Source organism: Anabrus simplex, chromosome 10 (genome assembly GCF_040414725.1).
Source record: "Anabrus simplex isolate iqAnaSimp1 chromosome 10, ASM4041472v1, whole genome shotgun sequence".
NCBI lineage: Eukaryota > Metazoa > Arthropoda > Insecta > Orthoptera > Tettigoniidae > Anabrus > Anabrus simplex.
Window position 1 is genome coordinate 50,202,022 of NC_090274.1, and position 20,785 is coordinate 50,222,806.

Genomic DNA, 20,785 nt, shown 5'->3' on the forward strand with positions numbered 1-20,785 from the left:
CCGCGACCAATCACGTGTGGAGACCTGTAGCAACAATCCAATGGGTCTGAAAGTTTGATCGTTTACATACCTATATGGCGTCGTTCTATATCTTGAAAATCAACACAAACGACCAATGCCCTCATGGTGTTGCAATTTCCATTTTCTTAAGTGTATGTCTTAGGTATTGTATTTTCCTCTGTTTTATGGTGTTTTGTTTGCTTTTTCATTCGACGAAGGTCCTCGGAATGTGAGATTTTCATTACCCAGGATATCCGCAAGAGACGGCGATACAGGAAAATTTCGAAGGCATCAATACTTTTTTCTATGATTGGATCCAGAGTCCAGCTTTCACATCCATATAGGAGAACAGAAAATATATAGCAGCGGATCATATGAATTCGTAGTCGTAGACTGAGATTTGACCTCACAAAGAATCTCTTCATGATAATGAATTGTTTCTTGGCCTGCTAAATTCTAGATATTATCTCCCGTTAGGAGCTATATTGGTCATCCAAGATGGTACTCAGATATTTGAGAGAAGACACTTGCTCAACTATTTTATCTTTTATTGAGAGATTGTCCGAATTGTCTTCTTAGAGAACACCATCAGTTTCGTATTTGAGGGGTTAACATATAATCCAAACTCTTCACTGTGCTGAACTAAAGAGTTTATCATGCACTGAAAGGCAGGCTTGTCATCAGCTATGACAGCAGCATCATCTGCATATCTGATGCGGTTGATGATTTTCCCGTTAATTTTGATCCCACCATAGTCTGCCAATGTTTCTTTAAATACTGCCTCTGAGTAAATGTTAAGCAACAGAGGTGACAGTACACAACCCTGGCGGAAGCCCTTGCTGATCGAAGCAGTTTCTGAAGTTCCTTGATCAGTTTTGTCATTTGCAAACTGATTCCAGTACAGGTTACTGATTATACGTAAGTCACCGGAGTCAATACCTGTTGATCTCAGAATCCCTATCAGCTTATTGTGCATGGCACAATCAAAAGCTTTCATATAGTCTATAAAACATACATAGACATCGACATTCATATCTCTGCGCCTCTGTAACGACAAATTTAACGAGAAGAGTACCTCACGTGTACTAAAGCCATTTCGGAAACCGATCTCATTCTGATCCATGTGGGATTCACATGTTTTGTATATTCTACTGTGAATGATTCGCAAGAATATCTTGAGCACGTGAGACATCAAACTTATCGTACGATAATCATCGCACTGAGACGACTTAGGCTTCTTCGATAGTGGTATGAAGGTTGATTTCAGCCAGTCTGATGATATTTCTCCTGATACATATATTTGATTGAATAATGATGTTAAGATATTGAGGCCGGTAGATTCTTGTTCTGTTATTACTTTCAGAACTTCAGCGTACACACCGTCAGGTCCAGTTGCTTTACAATTCTTTTGAAGTTTTACGGCATGTACAACTTCAATTGTTGTTATTTCAGGGATATTTTCATTTATTCTCTCGTCAGGTGAAGGAGGATCATTTCTGTCATCTTTGAAGAGATTTTCTATACATTCCTTCCATCCTTTGAGTTTCTCTTCCACACCCAAGATGATTTCATTATTGGCATCTCCCAAAATTTGCCCGTATCGTATCTGTTGCAAACCACCAAGTTCTTTCGCTTTCTTATACAAGTTAAAATAGTCGTGCTTCTCTTGAAGGATCTCAATTTCTTTACATCTGTCCGTCATCCATAATTCTCGGGCTTCTCTGCACTTTCTGCGTACAGCATTGTTTAGAATTTTGTATTGAATGTGATCTGTATTTTTGTGTTTTCTCCTTTCATAAGTTTTAGAATTTCATCTGTCATCCAGCTCTGTCTTTTGATGTTATTGCAGTGTCCAATTTCAGTTTCCTGGATTTCAATCACACTATCTTTAATGGCGTTCCATGTGTATACTACCTCTGATGATTCTGTGTATCTTAATAATTCCATCTTCTTTTCCAGTGTAGTTCCAACATTAGTTCTTACTTTGGGATTCGATAGTTTCCTAATATCTATATGCTTGGATGGTTTAAGAATTCTTTTAATTTTTCTAAAACGTATGATTTTAAGGTCCATTGCAACTAAATTGTGGTCACTATTTACATCTGCACCGGGATACGTCTTAACGGATGTCACATATTTCTTTATTTGTTGCCTTACCAAAATTAAATCAATTTGATTTCTTACGATCTTTTCGTCGTTATCGGCGGATGATATCCATGTATAAGGCAGCCAAGGAGGAAGTTTGAAGAACGTGTTAGAGACAAACAGATTGTGCTCCATACAGAACTGAACACGTCTGTCTCCTCTTAAGTTACACTCACCAAGACCATGTTTGCCTACAATATTGCCTTCAATGCCAGCCCCTACTTTTGAGTTAAAGTCACCCAAGACCAATGCTATTTCTTCATTCTTAGTTATTTTCATAGCTTCCTCTAAGGTGTCATAGAATGTTTCTACTCATCTTTATGGCATTTGGTGCATGGACCTGAATAACGTTCATGATCCGATGTTATGTTTGTAACCTCAGCAACATTACTCTACCACTAAGTGGTGCAAAATCTAGAATTGAATTTGCGATCATTGATGAGATAAGCACAGCAACTCCATACCTGTGATTGGTGTCAGTTCCTTCCAAGAAGTACATACATCTTTCCTTCGTTTTCTGAATTCCTGATCAAGTTCATCTTACCCCACTCAATCCAAGGATGTCTACTTTCAATCTACATCTTTCTGCTTCCAGATTTGCTAGTTCTCTACTCATATACAAACTGCGTACATTCCAAGTAGCAACTCGTAATTTCTTGTCATAGATTTTGATTTTTCTAGAACTGTCAAGTACACAATCGTTTACAACTACGTTCGCAGCATTACCCCCCCCCCCGGTGATCCGATTGGGGGAAATAGAAACTCCGTATACTAATTTCCGAGCCATGTTATAAGAATTTACAGGGATGTCCTTCAGGACCTTTAATGCAGTAGTTTCCCGTTGCCTTCTGTATCTACTGCCGTTGACCACACTTGGTTCCTCCACCTTTAGGGGCAAATTCTTGCCCCTTGAACGATAGAGTTCCCAGACCTACACCCGCTCACCCACTCTCAAGGAGACTGTTGCATCTGGTGTAGGGGACCTCATTATACCGGGAGATAATCGGTCCCATTTTAGTCGCCTTTTACGACAACAAGAGGTTATCGTGGGTGAATTCTAACCCGCAGACTACACCTTCCAGAAATTAACTGTAGAGTAGACACTATCAATAAAATATTCTACAATATGAACTTTGATTAGTAGTATCACTTTATAAGAGATAATTTAAATTCTCTTAAGTTATGTTTAATGCTGGTTACAGGAGATATAGCTTTATATCTCTTCAGCAATCCTCGGTATTATCTGAAATGCAACACTCTATTACGCGACATACATTTTTGGCGACGAAATACCTAGCATCCTTCGGAATACGACGTAGCATATGTACATTATTCTTACAAGAAGCCTGTTCCTCATAAAAAAGAAACCCGTAATGTCGTTATCATACCATCTCCTTTAATAGGCTTATCAGGATGACTTTGAGACCAATCAATACGAAGATATTTCGTACCTTTAACGAATTTTTCGCAGATAGGACAGTTTTATTAATTCGCACGATGGACACAACTGCATGTTCTTTAACTTCTTGTAATAGAACACTGAAATGATGGTTTTCTGTAGAAGCACTTTCAACGGTTTTCAACTTTCTGACGTGCGTGTTACAGATAAAAAAACCGTGGCTGTAGAAAATAACTAAGGAATATCTCAGAAACATCTTCAATCTGTTTCAATATTCTTTTCACCGAAGAAGTTTATTCACAAGAATTTATCATCCTCGTTGGAGCGGGTAGCGATTTTTACCTGCGCCATAAAAGGCAGCAACTATCTCTCTGCAACCAAAGAACTTCATTTGGAATCTAACATCTTATTTTCTTAAGTGGCTCAACAAATATCCACGCTCAGGAAGGGCATCAGTCAAGAAATGGTTAACAAGCTCAGGACGCTCCTGCAAAGAAGCAAATTGACTTTTCCCTATATCAATATAAGACCCTCTAAGTTTAGTGACAGTCATGGAGTCGAACTCGAATCTGCAAGGTTAGCTCCGATGTCCAACTTGGTAATCTGAGTTAGACAGGTTATTTCAGCCGGACGTCGAAATCAAGTCTGTGAAGTTAAGCTTGCACTGCAGTCTTATTCGTCACCGTTAGGTTATGACGTCACGTGACGTTATGCTGGGACGCTTAGTCAGCATATCTGTGAGGAGGAAGTAGCGTCTCAGGCGCTGTTGGAGGTGAACGCCGCCAAACCCGTGCATAACCACTGCTCCTAATATTGTAACGTGCTGTGTGAGTTGATAAATAAGTACAGTATCGGTTAGCGTCCCAAATAAAGTACACACACACACACACACACACACACACACACACACACACACACACACACGCACACACACACACACACAGAGAGGCTTACTAAGAACACAAGTTATACTTTGGACACACAATTACACAGATAGTTTCTCACTGTTTATTTGCAGTTATACACACATTCCTCGAGCATTTATACCACAGTCTCACCCAGCCGGGTTGTCTGAGTCCACAGTTCGCAGCCCACGGACGACAGTATCGCTGTTCAGGATGATGTTCGCTTTCCACACTCCGATGGAACTCCATTCGCAGCCTGCACACGTCGGCACCCAGTGTACCCTTCACACTCTAACAGAACACCCAATGACCTTCTACTGCAGCCAGCACCAAGACGACAAGCAAACAGGACGAACACTTTACAGATGCGCTTCTAAACTCAGGCTATCTCTCGCTCTCGGCTACTGACTGACTTCGTTCTCCTTCGCTCCACTAAGGCCGCACACTCACTGAACTACAGCATCTCCAACTCAACTCTCGGCTGAGCTCCTCCCTAACTCACTCACTCACTCCTCCGCTGGTTCTCCTGCCTTATATAGATGGGGCCAACGTTCGAGGTAGGTCGATCACTGGAACCCCGTGGAAATATCGAGATATGCAAGGATCTCGATCCGCGGGACACATCATTTCTGTAGTACTTATGCGGCCTCACCACAGGCGGAAGAGGGAGTGTGGCGGCCTAACACCTAAGCCCGAAAATTAGTGCTGTGGCTCGAAGGGGTGGAAGGCCTAAATGTTGACATCGAGCGCTACCCTCGCCCATCCTGAAGGTTGGTATGGCTGATGTAAGACGCCACGCACGCAGCAATATCTTGGAGCGCCACTGTCGAGCAAGGCACATAATTCCTTCGCTTTATTAATCAGTATTTCACCCCTTACTATTTGCAGAAGAATGAGGCCACTTTTCTTTGACAGCAAGACCAGGGATTCCTTGCGCTGTTTTATGTTCGGTCACTCTTCCTAACCATGTATAGGCTGGGCATATCAGGACCATTATCAAATACAATTAAGACGAGCAAGACATTCCACATAAGTCTTACATCTATTCGGCCTATTACATACCTTTGAAAACACAAACAATCCCCTTATTCTAAGCAAGTTCGTTTTATCGCCTAGTGACTTTGCTCTGAGAGCAAAACATTCCGATGCGTTGTAGGAGGTATCATCACTCCAAATGCACTTCTCGTCCTGTCGATTGGGTTCCGTTGAAATAGCAACCTTATTATTTTTTTAAGACTCTGACGCAATTTCATTGATATAACTGCTACGAGCTAGCTGAAGGCACATTCCACCCTCTACCTCGAGCTTCAGAACTTGGAGTATATTAATTAAGGCGTTACTCGGTTTCAGCTCTGTTGGAAGTAAACATTCTTCCTCATGTTCTCAGGAGATCCCCAGGCAATGCCGACTCAAACAAAGTATATAACATGGCGGCATATATTTCAAAAGGAATCCTACGTTTTCTAAGGCTCAGACCTGTGTTCAGAACTTGTCATATAACGTACCGAAAGTCACGCATTCCTGACCACTAACCTGAGTTATGACCGGAAATAGGTTTGAGAACGTATATTTCCATCAGAAGTTCATGACGGCCGAATCTAGATTTTAGCATTTCGATGGCTTTGCTATAATGAAGTCCCAGGCAGTGGGAGGCTATCCACAAGTTCCCTGTAATTTGAACTTCGTAATATTCCCTAAATCAAATATTAGAACGTGTCCTTATCGTGAATACTTTCAACAACATTAACCTCCCAAAGTGAGCCCAGAAACCTAACTAATACTTTACAATGCCATCGATCACTTTCAGTTCTAACTTCAGTAGCGTCAAGTTCCTCTTATGCGAAGCTTAGAATTCACCAGTTTCCGTATTTATTTTTCAGACATCAAGAGACTCAATACACAAACTCTCATACCAGCTACTTGCGGTTATCAACTCCTCTACCTAGGTACATGGACCTCCGCCAGGTCGCAATCTATTTTACGTTTCTCTTTATCAAAATTTTCCTACGAAAACCAAGTCTGTTCCATCCTCCTGATTCTCGAATAGACGGGTTGCTTTGTCTTGCAATAGATGAAAAGAAAGAAACGTTTTTAAATCCTGACTGAACACGCCCAGTGTAGTCCTAAAGAGTCGTCCTAACTACGCTTGCTCGTTTCACAATTCCTCCATACAATTTTTACTAAAAATCACCACTGATGTGCATTTAGGGCTGTCACCCAGGTAGCAGTTACCATATCAATCCTTACACTGTCTGTTATTAAATTATATCGAAGAAGATAAGACATTTATGAAACATCTCCCATGAAAACGTACACCTATCGCTAATTCCTGTTCATCACACCAGGACGAATAGCAAAGTTTCTTGTATTTTAAGAAGTATGTATCAGAAGGAATTGAAAATAGATAAGCACTAACTAAAAGTATGAAAAGAAACCAAGAAAGAAGTCAACGTTTCGAATAATGGCTGTAGTGTCACTGTAACGGTTAATGTGTTAAACTGCATGAGAATCTGCTTAGCTTGCAATGGATTAACTGTGTCTTACGCAGCAGCTAGTATTCCGTTGCTGTAGGTCAAGAATTCATGGCGTCTATTGTAAGCTGAGGAGAAATCTCTTCGGACCAATAATAAACAAATACTCGCGCCAATCAACAGTAAAGCTAAGTAAGATATATGTTGTCCTCGATAATAAAACACTTTTAATGCTTAAGACAAAGATAAATAGTTTCTTTCTTTTTTAACTACAATTTAGAAAACAGGGGAAAGTAATAATTAGGTGTAAGTGCAATGTTTAAGGAAGTAGTAGATAAACTTAAATAAAATAAGAATATTATGCCTGTATCAGAATAATGAATTGCAGGAACTAGGGGATGGGAGTATTCTATTCTATTCCTGTTCAAGATTCCGAACTGGTGAGAAAAGTAGTGAAACACCATGAAATTATAAATATAAGATCGCACAAGTTATTAAAATAATTTTAATGTACTGTAATCAATCTCAATAGCAATGTGAACATTGCCCATCATCAATTATTAGAATACATACAGAAATCATCAACAAAAATAAGTCACCAAAGTAAATCATACTGAACATAAAAAGACTTAGCTTTTTCTTTTGCCAAGACTCAGTGGCTGCTATCTTGAAGTGGGGATCATGATTTGTATCTATTAACACCATAATGGTATGCAAAGGTGTGGAGGAAGAGGAAGAGAAACGTAAATACACACTTAAGTTTTACTGAGTGATAATTTTAATTTTGTTCATCATGACAAAAGCAACAAAAATTCATACAAATTCGTCAGAATGAAGAGAAATATTTGGTACAAGATTAAAAGATAGCGTCTCCTCATTAGAGTTATAACTGTCCTGAATTATTTAGGAAATAGAAGAAGCAAGGGTTGACAAACAATCTTGTCCTGTGCATGAGAATGCCCAATTACTTAAATAATTACTGTCACATAAACAATATTTCAAAGATACTAAAAACTTAAAGATCACACCCAGTAAATGCAGATCAAAATTGCTGTTAAGATGGAACTGTTGATCTTATGAGTGACTTTCATTACCAGTACACATATGCTTTAATGGTCTGTCTTGAGACCAAACTTTGGTGAGAATATTTTAAATTCTTTCACACAAATTCATAATTAGTGCCATAAAAACGACTCCATTATTAGCAGGGTACATGCGCAAGACGTATTCACCTTAATGACCGACCTGTGGACTTGCATGTGGAATAAACTTTTGTAACTTTTGTAAATCAGATTAACCTTCTCCAGGCCAATGATTCCTATTGGAATAACTAACTTTTATACTTTCTGTGATTTTAGTAAGCAATTGATTGCCATATATATTGTTTATTGTTTGCTTGGAAGCTGCCAGGATATTCTGCACTAGCATTTATGTGTAATGACTGGGAATGCTGTGCTATGTCAAAGTTATCGACTGGTTCTTGATTTATGTTGTTCAATGCTACTTCAAGAGTTAATATATTATCTCTATGAAGCTAGAAAGCCGGGCCGAGTGGCTCAGACGGTTAAAGCGCTGGCCTTCTGACCCCAACATGGCAGGTTCGATCCTGGCTCAGTCCGGTGGTATCTGAAGGTACGTTAGCCTCGTGTCGGTAGATTTACTGGCACGTAAAAGAATTCCCGCGCGACTAAATTCCGGCACCTCGGCGTCTCCGAAGACCGAAAAAGTAGTTAGTGGGACGTAAAGCAAATAACATTATTATTATGAAGATAAAAAGATATTCATATATGATTTTCAGCTTCGATCATATGAACAGCATCTTATTTGACCATTATGTCAAAACAGGAATGTTATATTGATCAAAGAGTTTATGATTCCAATTGGAATCATTGGCCTTTTCTGGTGTGTGGTATACTAAATAATGTTCATGTAGTGTTGTCAAATTCAATGACAGTCTTCTCTCATAAGGGATTGAATGTTTTTTTCTGTCCGTGGATGGGTGCTATCGATGCACGGATATTGCAAGCACAATTATGCAAAAAGGTCATGTAATTCCTTGAGTGCAATGTTTCTATAACGTCTGCGTTGATGGCTGCCGGGAAAATTGAATTAAAGAAAAAAAGGGCATCCTTCTTCAGATCAGTTATCTCCACCTACTCCGAAACTTCTAGTAGTGGGCAGACGATTTAACCAGATAGGTCATTTGCTCGAATACTTGAAGTAAAGGAACAGACAAGCTGTTTACCACGTCGTATTCACGATTCTGATGCTTCGAATGTTGTGTTGCCCTCTGTTGAACAGCCAAAAATGTGTTTTAAAGACTTCTTATAGAAGTCAATATGGGTGAAAAATGACAAATTATGCTTAATTTCGAAGTTGTGTGTGCTCAGGTGACATATCCAAATAAGGTCGTACACTACATATTGCATTATGTAACACTTCATAATGTATTATGGCATGCTATTACATGTTTAGAACATACTCTAACATTGCACATAATACCATTGTCTAATACATGACATAATATTAGGTTTCACATTTCCTGTTATTTCTGTCATATCGTATTCGTATTGCCCAATTATTCCAACACAATCACTAGTATTATCTTCCTTATTTTTCCAAAAAATGCAAGGATTTTGACACAAAAATTACTTCATACGTATTTGAAGGAGATTTTCAAGAAAAAGTTCTTTACCGCGGACAAATAAATTAGGGCTGCAGAGGGTGAATGCCTTAGAGTGAAGAGGATGTGTCATAGATTAGCAGTATGATAAAAGTACCATGAAGAAATGAATGTAAATATTGTTAAAAATATATACTGTATGGCAATATTGGTACATGATCATTAATTAACAAAAATTAAATACATCAACATTTATGTTGAGAAATACCGTAGTTAATACCTTAACGACCAACTATGTATCTAGTTCTGGAGCAGTCTTTGAATTGCAACCTAGGGTGCTCTGAAAGTGACGGTCTAACTACAGTTGATGTTGGAAATCTTTCCTCAAGTATTGCATACCAAGAAACAGATAAAGAAAACTAAACTCGTATCCTCGTTAGTGCAGCTCTTTGTTTTTAGGTTTGTTGCGTGCGCCATTCCAAACACAAACGAAATATTCTGCCGTTCTTAAATTTTTGGCATTACTGAAATCGAACACTGGTCCCCGAGGATGGCCGTTGACATTTCAGACCGTCATGCTCCAGAGGCGGACATAGAATAGATGTTCCACACGAACTTAAATATATACTCACAAATTATTGTACACTTCTTTTCCACAAGAAGCCAGGAAAAACATCACTGTGAAGGCTGAACATTTCCAACAATATACATTCACATATATCTTCCGAGAGTAAAGATTTGACAGAACGTAGTCTACAACTGCAGAACTTCCAACGGTGCTGCCTGCTGAGCAGCGCTGACGTCCGAGGCCGAAGAGCACTTCGGCAAGAAAAATACAATTACATCCTATTCAACGCTACGACCTTTGTTCGGAGGGTGCAACGACCTGATATCTTTAAAATTTGCAGCATTCTCCACAATGCATTACGATATGCTATCCAAGATTATCACCATCCTATGTAAACGTTCTGTTGCAGTCATTTTTCTGAAGAGGGTAATGGTGTGGGTCCGATGTCTACCATTAAAAGCAAACGAACCATTGTAGTCTAGGTATGAGAAGTACATTTTTTAGAATAGTAACCCTGCGGCTACACATATAACCATCTGTACAATAAACAGTTAACAGTATTCTCTACGCCGGAAGTTGCCTTGATAACGAAGTCACGGTCTTTTAAACGGAGTGGATTTTCATGTGACTACGGAGATTACCCTTCCTGGAAAACGAGGTCTTGCATTCGTTACAGGAGTACGGTCTTATCCCGGAATGAAGTAACTTGTGTGTACTGAGACTACTTTTCTGTGTAAACGAACTATTGCATTCCGTGCAGAAGTACGGTCTTATTCCTGAGTGAATTTTTTCGTGCTTACGGAGGTCACTTTTTTGAGCGAATGAACTTTCGCATTCGTTACATTGGTAAGGTTTTACATTTACCCCAGAGTGAATTTTCAAATGTACAAAGAGATGGCTTTTCTGTGTGAACGAACTGTTGCATTGGTCACAAGAGTAAGGTCTGAGACCGGCGTGAATCAACTTGTGTCTACGGAGATGACTCTTTCGTGCAAACGAACTGGAACATTCGTTACATCCGAACGGTCTTGACCCGGAGTGAATTAACATGTGTCTTTGGAGGTTATTCTCCTGGGAAAACGAACTTTTACATTCATTACATTGGTACGGTTTTAACCCAGAGTGAATTCTCATATGTGCAAGCAGATGGCATTTTTGCTTGAACGAATTATTGCATTCACTACATTTGTATTTTCTTTCGTTGGTGTGTGTTGCCATATGTTTTTTGAGATTTGTTTCCGCGGCAAACGAACTGTCGCATTCCTGACATTGGAATGGCCTATCTTGAGAGTGAAAGACCGGGTGTGTTCGCAGCTTACTGTTCGAAGTATACGAACTTTTGGATTCGTGACATTGGTACGCTCTACTTGCTAAGGAACCTAAGGAGTGTTGTTCCATAAATAATCGATTAAGAAAAATATTGTGTTGCAGTCCACTGGCTTGTGCCTCTCCTCCAGTGTGCTCGGGCACAGCCTCATTACCAGGACTGAAATGAAAACAAACATAATTACAATTTGAGTGGGGGGTGGGGTGGATAATTGCAATTCTACCAGGCAGATTATTGTAGGTAATATACATTTGCTTTAGAACATTCAATACTGCAAATTTTGCAGCACCCTTCTAGGATGGAATGACCATGCAAACCCGTTTAGAAATAATGACAAGTCTTTTAATGCCTATTAGTTGGATTCAACTGACCACTTTATCTACTAAAGAGAAATTCTGTATTATATGTAAAATAGCTAAACAGTCAAATGAAGGCTTTGCATTTATCATGTTTAAAACTAATTATTTCTGGCATTCTTGCATCCCTCTGACATGAAGGAAATAATGAATTGGGCATTTAAAGATTTAAAAGTTTTCAGCAGGATCTCATGGTAACCAAGATTACATAAGAACATTCTGTTATGTATTTGCATATGTTATTTTTTCACTGGCTTGCATTCTGGGTTCTTGCATGTATGGTAGAATACTGAGAAACTCTTGTCATCACAGGATGATATAACTGATTGCCTTGAATTAGGCCATGATTTGTCTATGACATACAGTACAAGAGGAATCGACATAACTGCCTGTACGGATAATATCAACAATGGTTTCACTATCGACCCGACTATCAAATACCAGCACCATGTCGGCAAGCATACTGAAGTCCAGCTTGAGAAGTAGGATATTTACAAAAACAAATACCAGCCAAAGGAAATGGATATTATCGACCTAATACCTGCTGCTTTTGGCACAATACCTACCTTGTTCATTGTGTTCTGGAAGAATTCTGAGATATGAATAGCATTGAAAGTATATATACCACCACCATACATGGCTCTATACTCGCTCTGTGATCTCATTTGTTCAGACGTCCATAACTGAAAATATATAACTGTTATATTTCTATCAGAACCTGATTTGTTATACTTTGTCCATTGTTGCAACCCATAATTGCAGGAAGTCATTGATTCGTTCAAGAAATACACATGCTAAGCCTCATAAGCATATTGCTAAAGGTGCAAATAGAACATTTCCAGTCCAATAATGGTAGATGTTTTCATAACATATTGAAATCGATTAAAATCAATAAAACTCTGACAAAATCCTTCTGGTAACGGTTAATAAGCTAATTACTGTCTTTGACTCAAGATGCTATTTTAGTCGAAAAGTCAGAAGTGGCCTGTAGATACAATTATTGGCTCCATCAGTATCCTCAAATTGGCTTCCAAGTAACTAAAACTCGATGGTGGGATCAACTACATATCCAGGAGGATGGATAGGTTTATCAGCGATATTAACTCTATGACTGCTGTTGGGATTTCAAAGCCCAAGCATATCTTCATAGATGATCCCCTTCTAGAATTTGGCAATCACAGGTAAATATTGCAAGTAACTATGATGTTCTCTGTGGCGGTTTCATTTAAAATTACATTCAGGTCCTATTAAATATCCTCCAGAATATTTAATAACCACGATTGCATTTGTGAATAAATTTTGTATCTTTTTCAGGCCAAAAGTTTGTTTTATTGCTGGAAATATGTTCTGCAAAATCTGAATATTTGTTATGTTGTACTGCTTTAGTGTTCTTATTAACACTGAGCAAATGTTAGGAGAGTGCATCCTTTATAGAACATCTTACGGGGCCGATGAACTTCGATGTTAGGCCCCTTAAAACACCAAGCATCATCATCATCAGAACATCTTACAATCTGTGCAAGTTAACCTCCATACTACCAAGATGTTGCAGGAATTATTTTTATTAACAATACTGGAGTTGCAAATTTTCTGTGAAACTTCGACTTTAAAATCAAATTTCTCAATAATATTCACATTTTTATACACTTTCCCAAAACCAAAGGAGAACAGATACAAGAGGGTCGTGTAATACTCCTCCTCCACTCCTTTTCTTCTTCACCTTAACAGCCTTTTTCTACATCTCCTCAAGGTTGACTGAAGAATACGAAGAGAAAAAATAGAGGGTGGCCACAAAATTCTCCCTCCTCCTCTTCTTTTTCAGTATCTACTTTTACTTCTCCTTCCGAAAGAAGACTGAAGAATATAGAGAGAAAAATGTACAGGAGAGTACCGAACTGCTCCTCATTCTTCTTTTCCTTCTTCTCCTATTTACATATGCTAGAGTGTGTAGCAATAATGATGACAATATTGTTCAGTATAGGTAGTAAGAAGTACTGGTAGTAAACACGGAAAATCTTACTACTTTTTCTTAAAGAAGATTGGAGAACAAGAAGAGAAAAGATACAGGTGGGCCTTGACATTCTTCCTCCTCTTGCTCTTCTTCTTCCTCTTTGTTACCTTCTTCTATGCCTCCTTCTTAATGTTGACTTAAAAGATCCATTTTCATTTTAGACTATTATTAAGATGGGGTAGTGACACACAAAATTGTCTTAGAGCTACTGCCAGCAGGTTATCACGCCGCTCTTTACATGGAGTCCAGACACCTTTTGCAGGCTGGGGTGAGAGGCTACTCAATGGATTTCAGTGTTAATTTCTGCACTGAAACTCAACCACAAAAAGCCATTAGTCACCTTAGAGGATCAGGTCCGAAAATCGGTGTGGAGACACTGGCTGGACCATTGGAGAATAAGCCGTCCAAAACTGTAAGCACATGATGTTGCATATCACATGTCGACAGGTATGGATTTCAAAGGTAAATGTACAGACAAACCAGTGCAAAGGAAATAGTCAACAGCACAGATTTGCAGTGGGAAGCAGAGGAGCAGGGGAGTTAAAAAGTTAAAAATTACACTGCTTGGAAATTTAATCCATTTATTTGATGAGTCCAACAATTCATCAGTAACCCCTTGGATGATCCTGTTGTAACGAATGCCTATATCTGCTCCTAAACAATTCTTTAGCATTCATGTGAAATAAGTGTTTGCATTATATGCCTTTCCAAATGGATCTTTGATCATTTTGCTTTATCATGACAAATACAACATTGGTATCAATTTTGCCGCTTACATCAAAGCCATAATTTTTACGGTTAATTTAAGTCTAAGTCTTAATAAACATGGAACAATGAAATTGGGCTTCACTATTACAGAATGACAGTGGCTCAGCAAAGAGGTTATGTCATGGCAAATTAGAAGAATGAAACCTCATCAGCAGGATATTTTGAAGAAGCAATATTCTCTGGCACTCTTTTTCCTGAAAGATGAAACAGCTGACTACTGCATACTAGCAGTTTGCTACAGTTACCATCAAATGCAAGGAAATCCAGTTTTTTACTCAATATATGTTCTAGTCAGTTAGCACAAGAAACTACTTCATACTTATTCATCACCCTATTCATGTTTAAATCAGTCAAGCATGGCTGACCTAAATTTAGAACAGTCACCCAGTTGGCCATTTCCCCATTTGCTGTTTACCTATTTTCTGAAACATACTCTAATTGTGGTCTTACCAGTGACTCATACACCCTCTCTTTTACATCCTTAACATGATCCTTAAATATCCTCATAACCATACAGAAAGTTCCGTAACCATTTTATTTACCATCTTGGTTATGTGATTACTCAAATGAAGATCTTTTCTTATATTAAACCCAGGTACATACAATTATCCCCATGAGCTACATTCACCCTATCAACACTATAATTAAAACTGAGAGGACATATCACTAACAACCTGTCATCACACAGAGCTTCCCAACTCAAAACATCAATGAGGTCATTCTGAAGTTGCTCAAATCCTGTAACTTATTTTATACTCTACACTGTACATCATCATCTGCAAGATGAAGTGATTACAGTTCTTTACTCACACATTTACATATGTAAGGAAACAAGAGAGTACAATAATTTTGCCTTGCATAATTTCTCTCTACATAACTCAAGGATCAGGTAATGCTTAAACTACTATAATTATCTGAGTTCTATTTGCTAGTAATTTAGCCATCCACTCAGGCATTATTTTGCCTATACCAATAGCCCTCATTTTTGTCAGTCTCTCACGATGCACACTATGAAAAGCTCTGGATAATTTTATACTAATACATACCATTGGATCAACTCAATCTAAAACAGCTGCTAGTTCAATGGAATAGTTAACTTCATTCTATCAAACCAGTCACTACTTATGCAAACGTGTCACATACAACCGGAGCTCATATATTAAGCTGTCAAGCCTGTACTTATCCGATTTTAGTTTACCACTTTTTTTCGCATGTAATTTACTGCATCGAAGATTGTCAGCGACACAAAGATGGAAAATGGCTAGGATTGGGAAGGTACCGACCATGTCATTTATTGAGGTACAGCACTAGCATTTACCTGATGTGAATATGGGAAACAATGGAATAATACCTTCAGGGCTGCTGGAGGTTGGATTCGAACTCACAATCTCGCACATAGAAGTTCACAGTTACGCCACCTGAGTAACCAACTTGCTCAGTTACCACCCTATGCTCTGAACACTGGTGCTACTACAAAAACTTTCAATTCATTTGATGTAGCTCCTTCATGAAAACGGTAACCTAATAAGTACTTCAGATATGGTAATATGTCCCAACCCATTGTCTTTAGTATACCCCAGTATCTTGTGAAGTACAGCTGCTTTTTCAGTTTTAAAACTTCTATATCCATGTTATCACTGGTACAGGTAAATGTCAGTACCTTACTGTCTCCAACTTGGATAGCACAATCCTTACATATTCCTGAATAAATAATTCTGTAAATCATCATATTTGCTCTCCCCTTCACAATTTATGGTTTCAGGAATGTCCAACTGGAAACCTATTCCTGCCTTAGGTTAGCTATAGTTACCCTTGATTTTTCACTAAAATTATAAGACTACCAAGTATGTTTGCCACCAATCCTAACTCTATTTTTTACGACTCCTTCCAAACCTCTTTTTATTTTTCTGTTATAGAATTGTGGGCCTTTACAATTTTTTACCATCTTTAAATGTACATAGCTGTCTTCACACCTATGGACAATACCTTTAAAGACATTAAATGGGTAGTTTACTTCGCTATTTACCACTTCCCACTGATCATAACTGCCACTTAAAATCTACCTCATATCCCTCGTATCAACCATATGGTACTACCTAACGTTCCTATTATTACACAACAACTTTGTGTCAGATTTATAATTAACTATAACCAAAGCAGTTCCATGATAACTTCCACAACATATGCCTTAGGATTCTCTATAATGCTTATTTGGCTTTATCAGCACCATGTCAAAAACATTTTCCCCTCTAGCTGGTTTCATCACTACCTGATTCACCTGCTGTTCCTAGATTAACTTATTTAACATTTGTTGGTCATTTATTCTGTTAATATTGTTTGTTTCCCAATCAGCATTTGGTAAATTAAAATCACATGCTACACTCTTGTTCCTTTCTGTTTGCTTCCAACAGAGCTGACTAACTTCTGTTACCCCTCCCAGGTCTTTATACTCAAAAATATCAAGCTGACAATTATCTTCAGAGGTGAGCTATAACAACCCAAATTACACATGTTTTATTCCTAACATTTTCATAGTAAATTTTGTAATGTTGTTTAAGAACTAATCTCTTGTAGAATATGCAAATATGTGTGATTTTAAATTTTGTATTTCTTTGCTAACCTCTACTATCCCCAGAATTATGTACAGAAGTGTGTTTAATCTAACAATCAGGGCATTCTTGTGATTAGAAATTTACATTATATTGGGACGTTGCTGCACAGGAAGAGTGAGCAGTAGACACGTTTGCGCTGGCCATGAGAGCCCATGCAAGTGACAAGACTTGTCATGCTATTCATTGGGAATTCTGGGAATGTACCTGCTTGCAGCATGATGGCCTCTATGCAGCATGAATGCTAACATCATTTTTGAACTATCTAAGTGTATAGATCCTGATTCAAATGACCAGATCAACATCTCGTGATGCAAGAAAGTGATATTTCAATTTTTATTCTGTTTCTTTGATAATGATCTTGTAATCAGAATCTGTAGTAAAGAACATCTCCCTAGTCAATTTACTGTCATCACATTCTTGCGTGGTTTGGATAGTTCATGGAAACATCAAGAATGAATTACTGGTGTAATATAAGTTTAAATTTGAATATATTGTAATGGCAATGTTTGCAAGTTTGATGAGGACATGTTAAAATTTTATGCCAGTTTAGTTTAATTACATTCCAAATGCAGTGAAAAGTATTTTTGAAATACCAAGGCTACGTTACCTAAAATTTCATGAATGTTCTAACTCTATACCAGTATTTTCCACTGTTGTTGTAGTTGTTGTGTCAGTCATCAGTCGATAGACAAGTTTGATGCAGCTCTCCAAGGCACCCTGTCATGTGCTAATCTTTCCATTTCTACACAATTACCACAACCTACATGTGCTCTACTGTGGTCTGCCAGTACCATTCTAACCACCTACCCTTCCCCCAAGCACAACTGAACAAGTTCTAGGCGTTTTCAGATGTGTCCTATCCTGCTGTCTCTTCTTCTCATCAAACTTAGCCAAATCAATCTCCTGTCACCAATTTGATTCAGTATCCCTTCATTCATGATTTGATCTACCCATCTCACCTTCAGTATTCTTCTGTGACACCACATTCCTACAGTTTCCATTCTATTTCTTTCTGAGCTAGTTATTGCCCATATTTTACCTTATAAAATGCCACACTCCAGATGAAAGTTTTCAAAAACATTTTTCTAAATCCTATATCAATGTATGAAGAGTAAATTTTTTTCTTACAAAAGGACTTCCTTGCTTGTACTAGTCTGCTTTTATGTGCCCTTTACTTCTGTCATTGTTAGTTATTTTACTAACCAAATAACAATATTCATCTTCTTCCTTAAATAATTCATGCCCAAATCTAATACTTCCTGCATCATCTGACTTCCTTTGATTACACTATATTACTTTTGTTTTGGACTTATTTATTTAATCTTGCACTACTTCCCTAAGACTCTGTCCATATCATTCAGCAATTTCTGCAGATCTTCTGCTGACTCAGATAAAATAACATTACCATCGGTAAATCTCAGGGTTTTGATTCCTCTCAGATTTTGATTCCCTTTCCAAATTCCTAACTGATTTCCTTTACTGCCTGTTCTATGTAAACACTGAAAAGCAGGGGGGCAATCTGCAGCCTTGCCTCACTTCTTTCTCTATTGCTGCTTCTTTTTCAAAGCTCTCAATTCAATTCTTTTTGTACAGATTGTAGATAGTTCTTTCTCGATATCTGATCCCGATCACCTTCAAAATCTAAACAGCTTGGTCCCAACAACATTATCAAATGCCTTTCTAGATCTTCGAATGCCATGTACGTGTGCTTGTCCCTCTTAATTCAGACCTCCAAGATCAGACATAGAGTCAGTATTGCTTCACATGTTCCGATACCTCTCCTGAAGCAATATAGGTCTCCTCCCAACTAGGTTGCAACTTGTCTTTCCATTATTCCATATATAATACCTGTTGAAATGTTTTAGGCAGTAGGTACTAACGTAATGGTGCAGTTGTTTTCACACTTGTCAGCACCTGCTTTTCTGGAAATAGGTATAACAACATTCTTGTCTAAAATAGGATGGCATTCTCCTGCATGATATATCTTACACACTAAATGGAATAACCTCACCATACAGGTTTCTCCTCAGGCAGTGAGTAATTCTGAGGGCATGTCATCAATTCCAAGTGGCTTGTTCCTATTTAATTATCTCAAAGATCTATCGAAATCTGACCTCAAAATTAGGACTCTTATTTCATCAGAATCAACATCCTCTTTGTGTTCCAGAACATCAGTATCTACTTCATTACCTTGATACAACTTTTGGAAGTTTTCCTGCCATCTCTCTGCCAGTCTTCTTTCCCTAGAAGTGGATTTTCATGTGTGCTCTTAATATTCATACATCTAATTTTCCTATTTTCCATATGTTTCCTTAATTTCCCTGTATGCAGCATCCTAGGACATACAACCATCAACATCCTTGGTCTTCTCCTTTAGCCATTCTTCCTTAGCTGTACCACATTTCTCAGCTGTCCTGCACTTTCTATCAGGATCATTCATTAATCGCCTGTACTCTCTTCTGCCCTTCTCATTTTCTGCATTCTTGTAGTTTTATCATTCATCAATCAGGTCTAGCATCTCCTAGGCCTGGCTGTATAAAACATTTGATCTGAGTTTAACAAGGAAAAATGGCTGCCAGTCAAGTTGAACTTAAATTTTCCGTAGTATAAACGCTAATCTAAGATCATCTCATCTCAATCTAAGTTCAGATTTGACTGCCGAATATTCGTTGGTTTATCTCCGTGAACCTAGATCATCATCATTCATATGAAACATTGAACTAGACCTGAAGACTTGAGAAGTGTTTCCCTGTATCATACCTGCATAAGAATACCGTACCTTAATAATATCAAGGTGAGTTATAAATACCTTGAATGCTAGTAGTTAAATAATATTGCTAAAGATCGCTCAATTTTTTCAGAAGTGAGGTTATGTGAATATCATATAAACAATAACCTACTGCAATACCAACACGTTGTTGTTAGTTTTATGATACTGCTTCAATAATTAATTATTTTAAATTATGTTTCAAGTTTACAAAACAAAGCAATTGCGTAATATATATTTTCTTTAGCAGGGATGTCAGATTATTCCGACTTTTCGTCTGATGAAGAAGAGTTAATTTTACAATGAGCTCCTCGCGTCTTTCGGCACAGACGGAATCTGATTATTGAAATGAGTGATCAAATGTTCAAAGTGAGATTTCACTTATCGAAAGATGTTGTGGAACGACTGGAACTAAAGTTATAAGGGACACACTACAAAAACCTACTCAAAGAAATTATCCCCTGTCACCCATGTGTATGTTACTAATAACTCTTAGGTTATATGCTAGAGGAATTTTCAAATGGTTGTTGATCTCTTTAAAATTGACAAGTCAACGGGTTTCTCTTTCAACTTTGATGTCACCATATCGGTTCTTTTACTTTCTATCATATGTTTGTAGCTTGAGAGTACAATATCCACTGGATTGTCCTTTTCTTTCGGTGTAAAATTCGCAGAATGCTCCTTTGAAGTTTCTTCCATGTTTCCTTTGCGATATTACAATATTATCTCCTTCTCCTTCCTTGACAGTCACGGCAATTTCTTATTTCATTTGTTGACAGTGATGGCCAGGTCAATCCCACTATTTAAGTATTATCCAACCGGCTGAGCTATTT

General features: G+C 38.1%; 1 protein-coding gene across 1 annotated transcript in view; it reads right to left on the reverse strand.

The window, feature by feature from the left end:
* Positions 1–4,020: 4,020 nt before the first annotated feature.
* The window catches only part of LOC136881797 (uncharacterized), a 50,469-nt gene continuing 33,704 nt past the window's right edge, over positions 4,021–20,785 (reverse strand). Inside the window, exons 5-6 of the mRNA XM_068229326.1 lie at positions 11,431–11,597; positions 4,021–4,031 (exon numbers count right to left, since the gene is read on the reverse strand). Coding sequence (XP_068085427.1) covers positions 4,021–4,031; positions 11,431–11,597 — 178 coding nt within the window. The remainder of the gene's footprint in view (positions 4,032–11,430; positions 11,598–20,785) is intronic.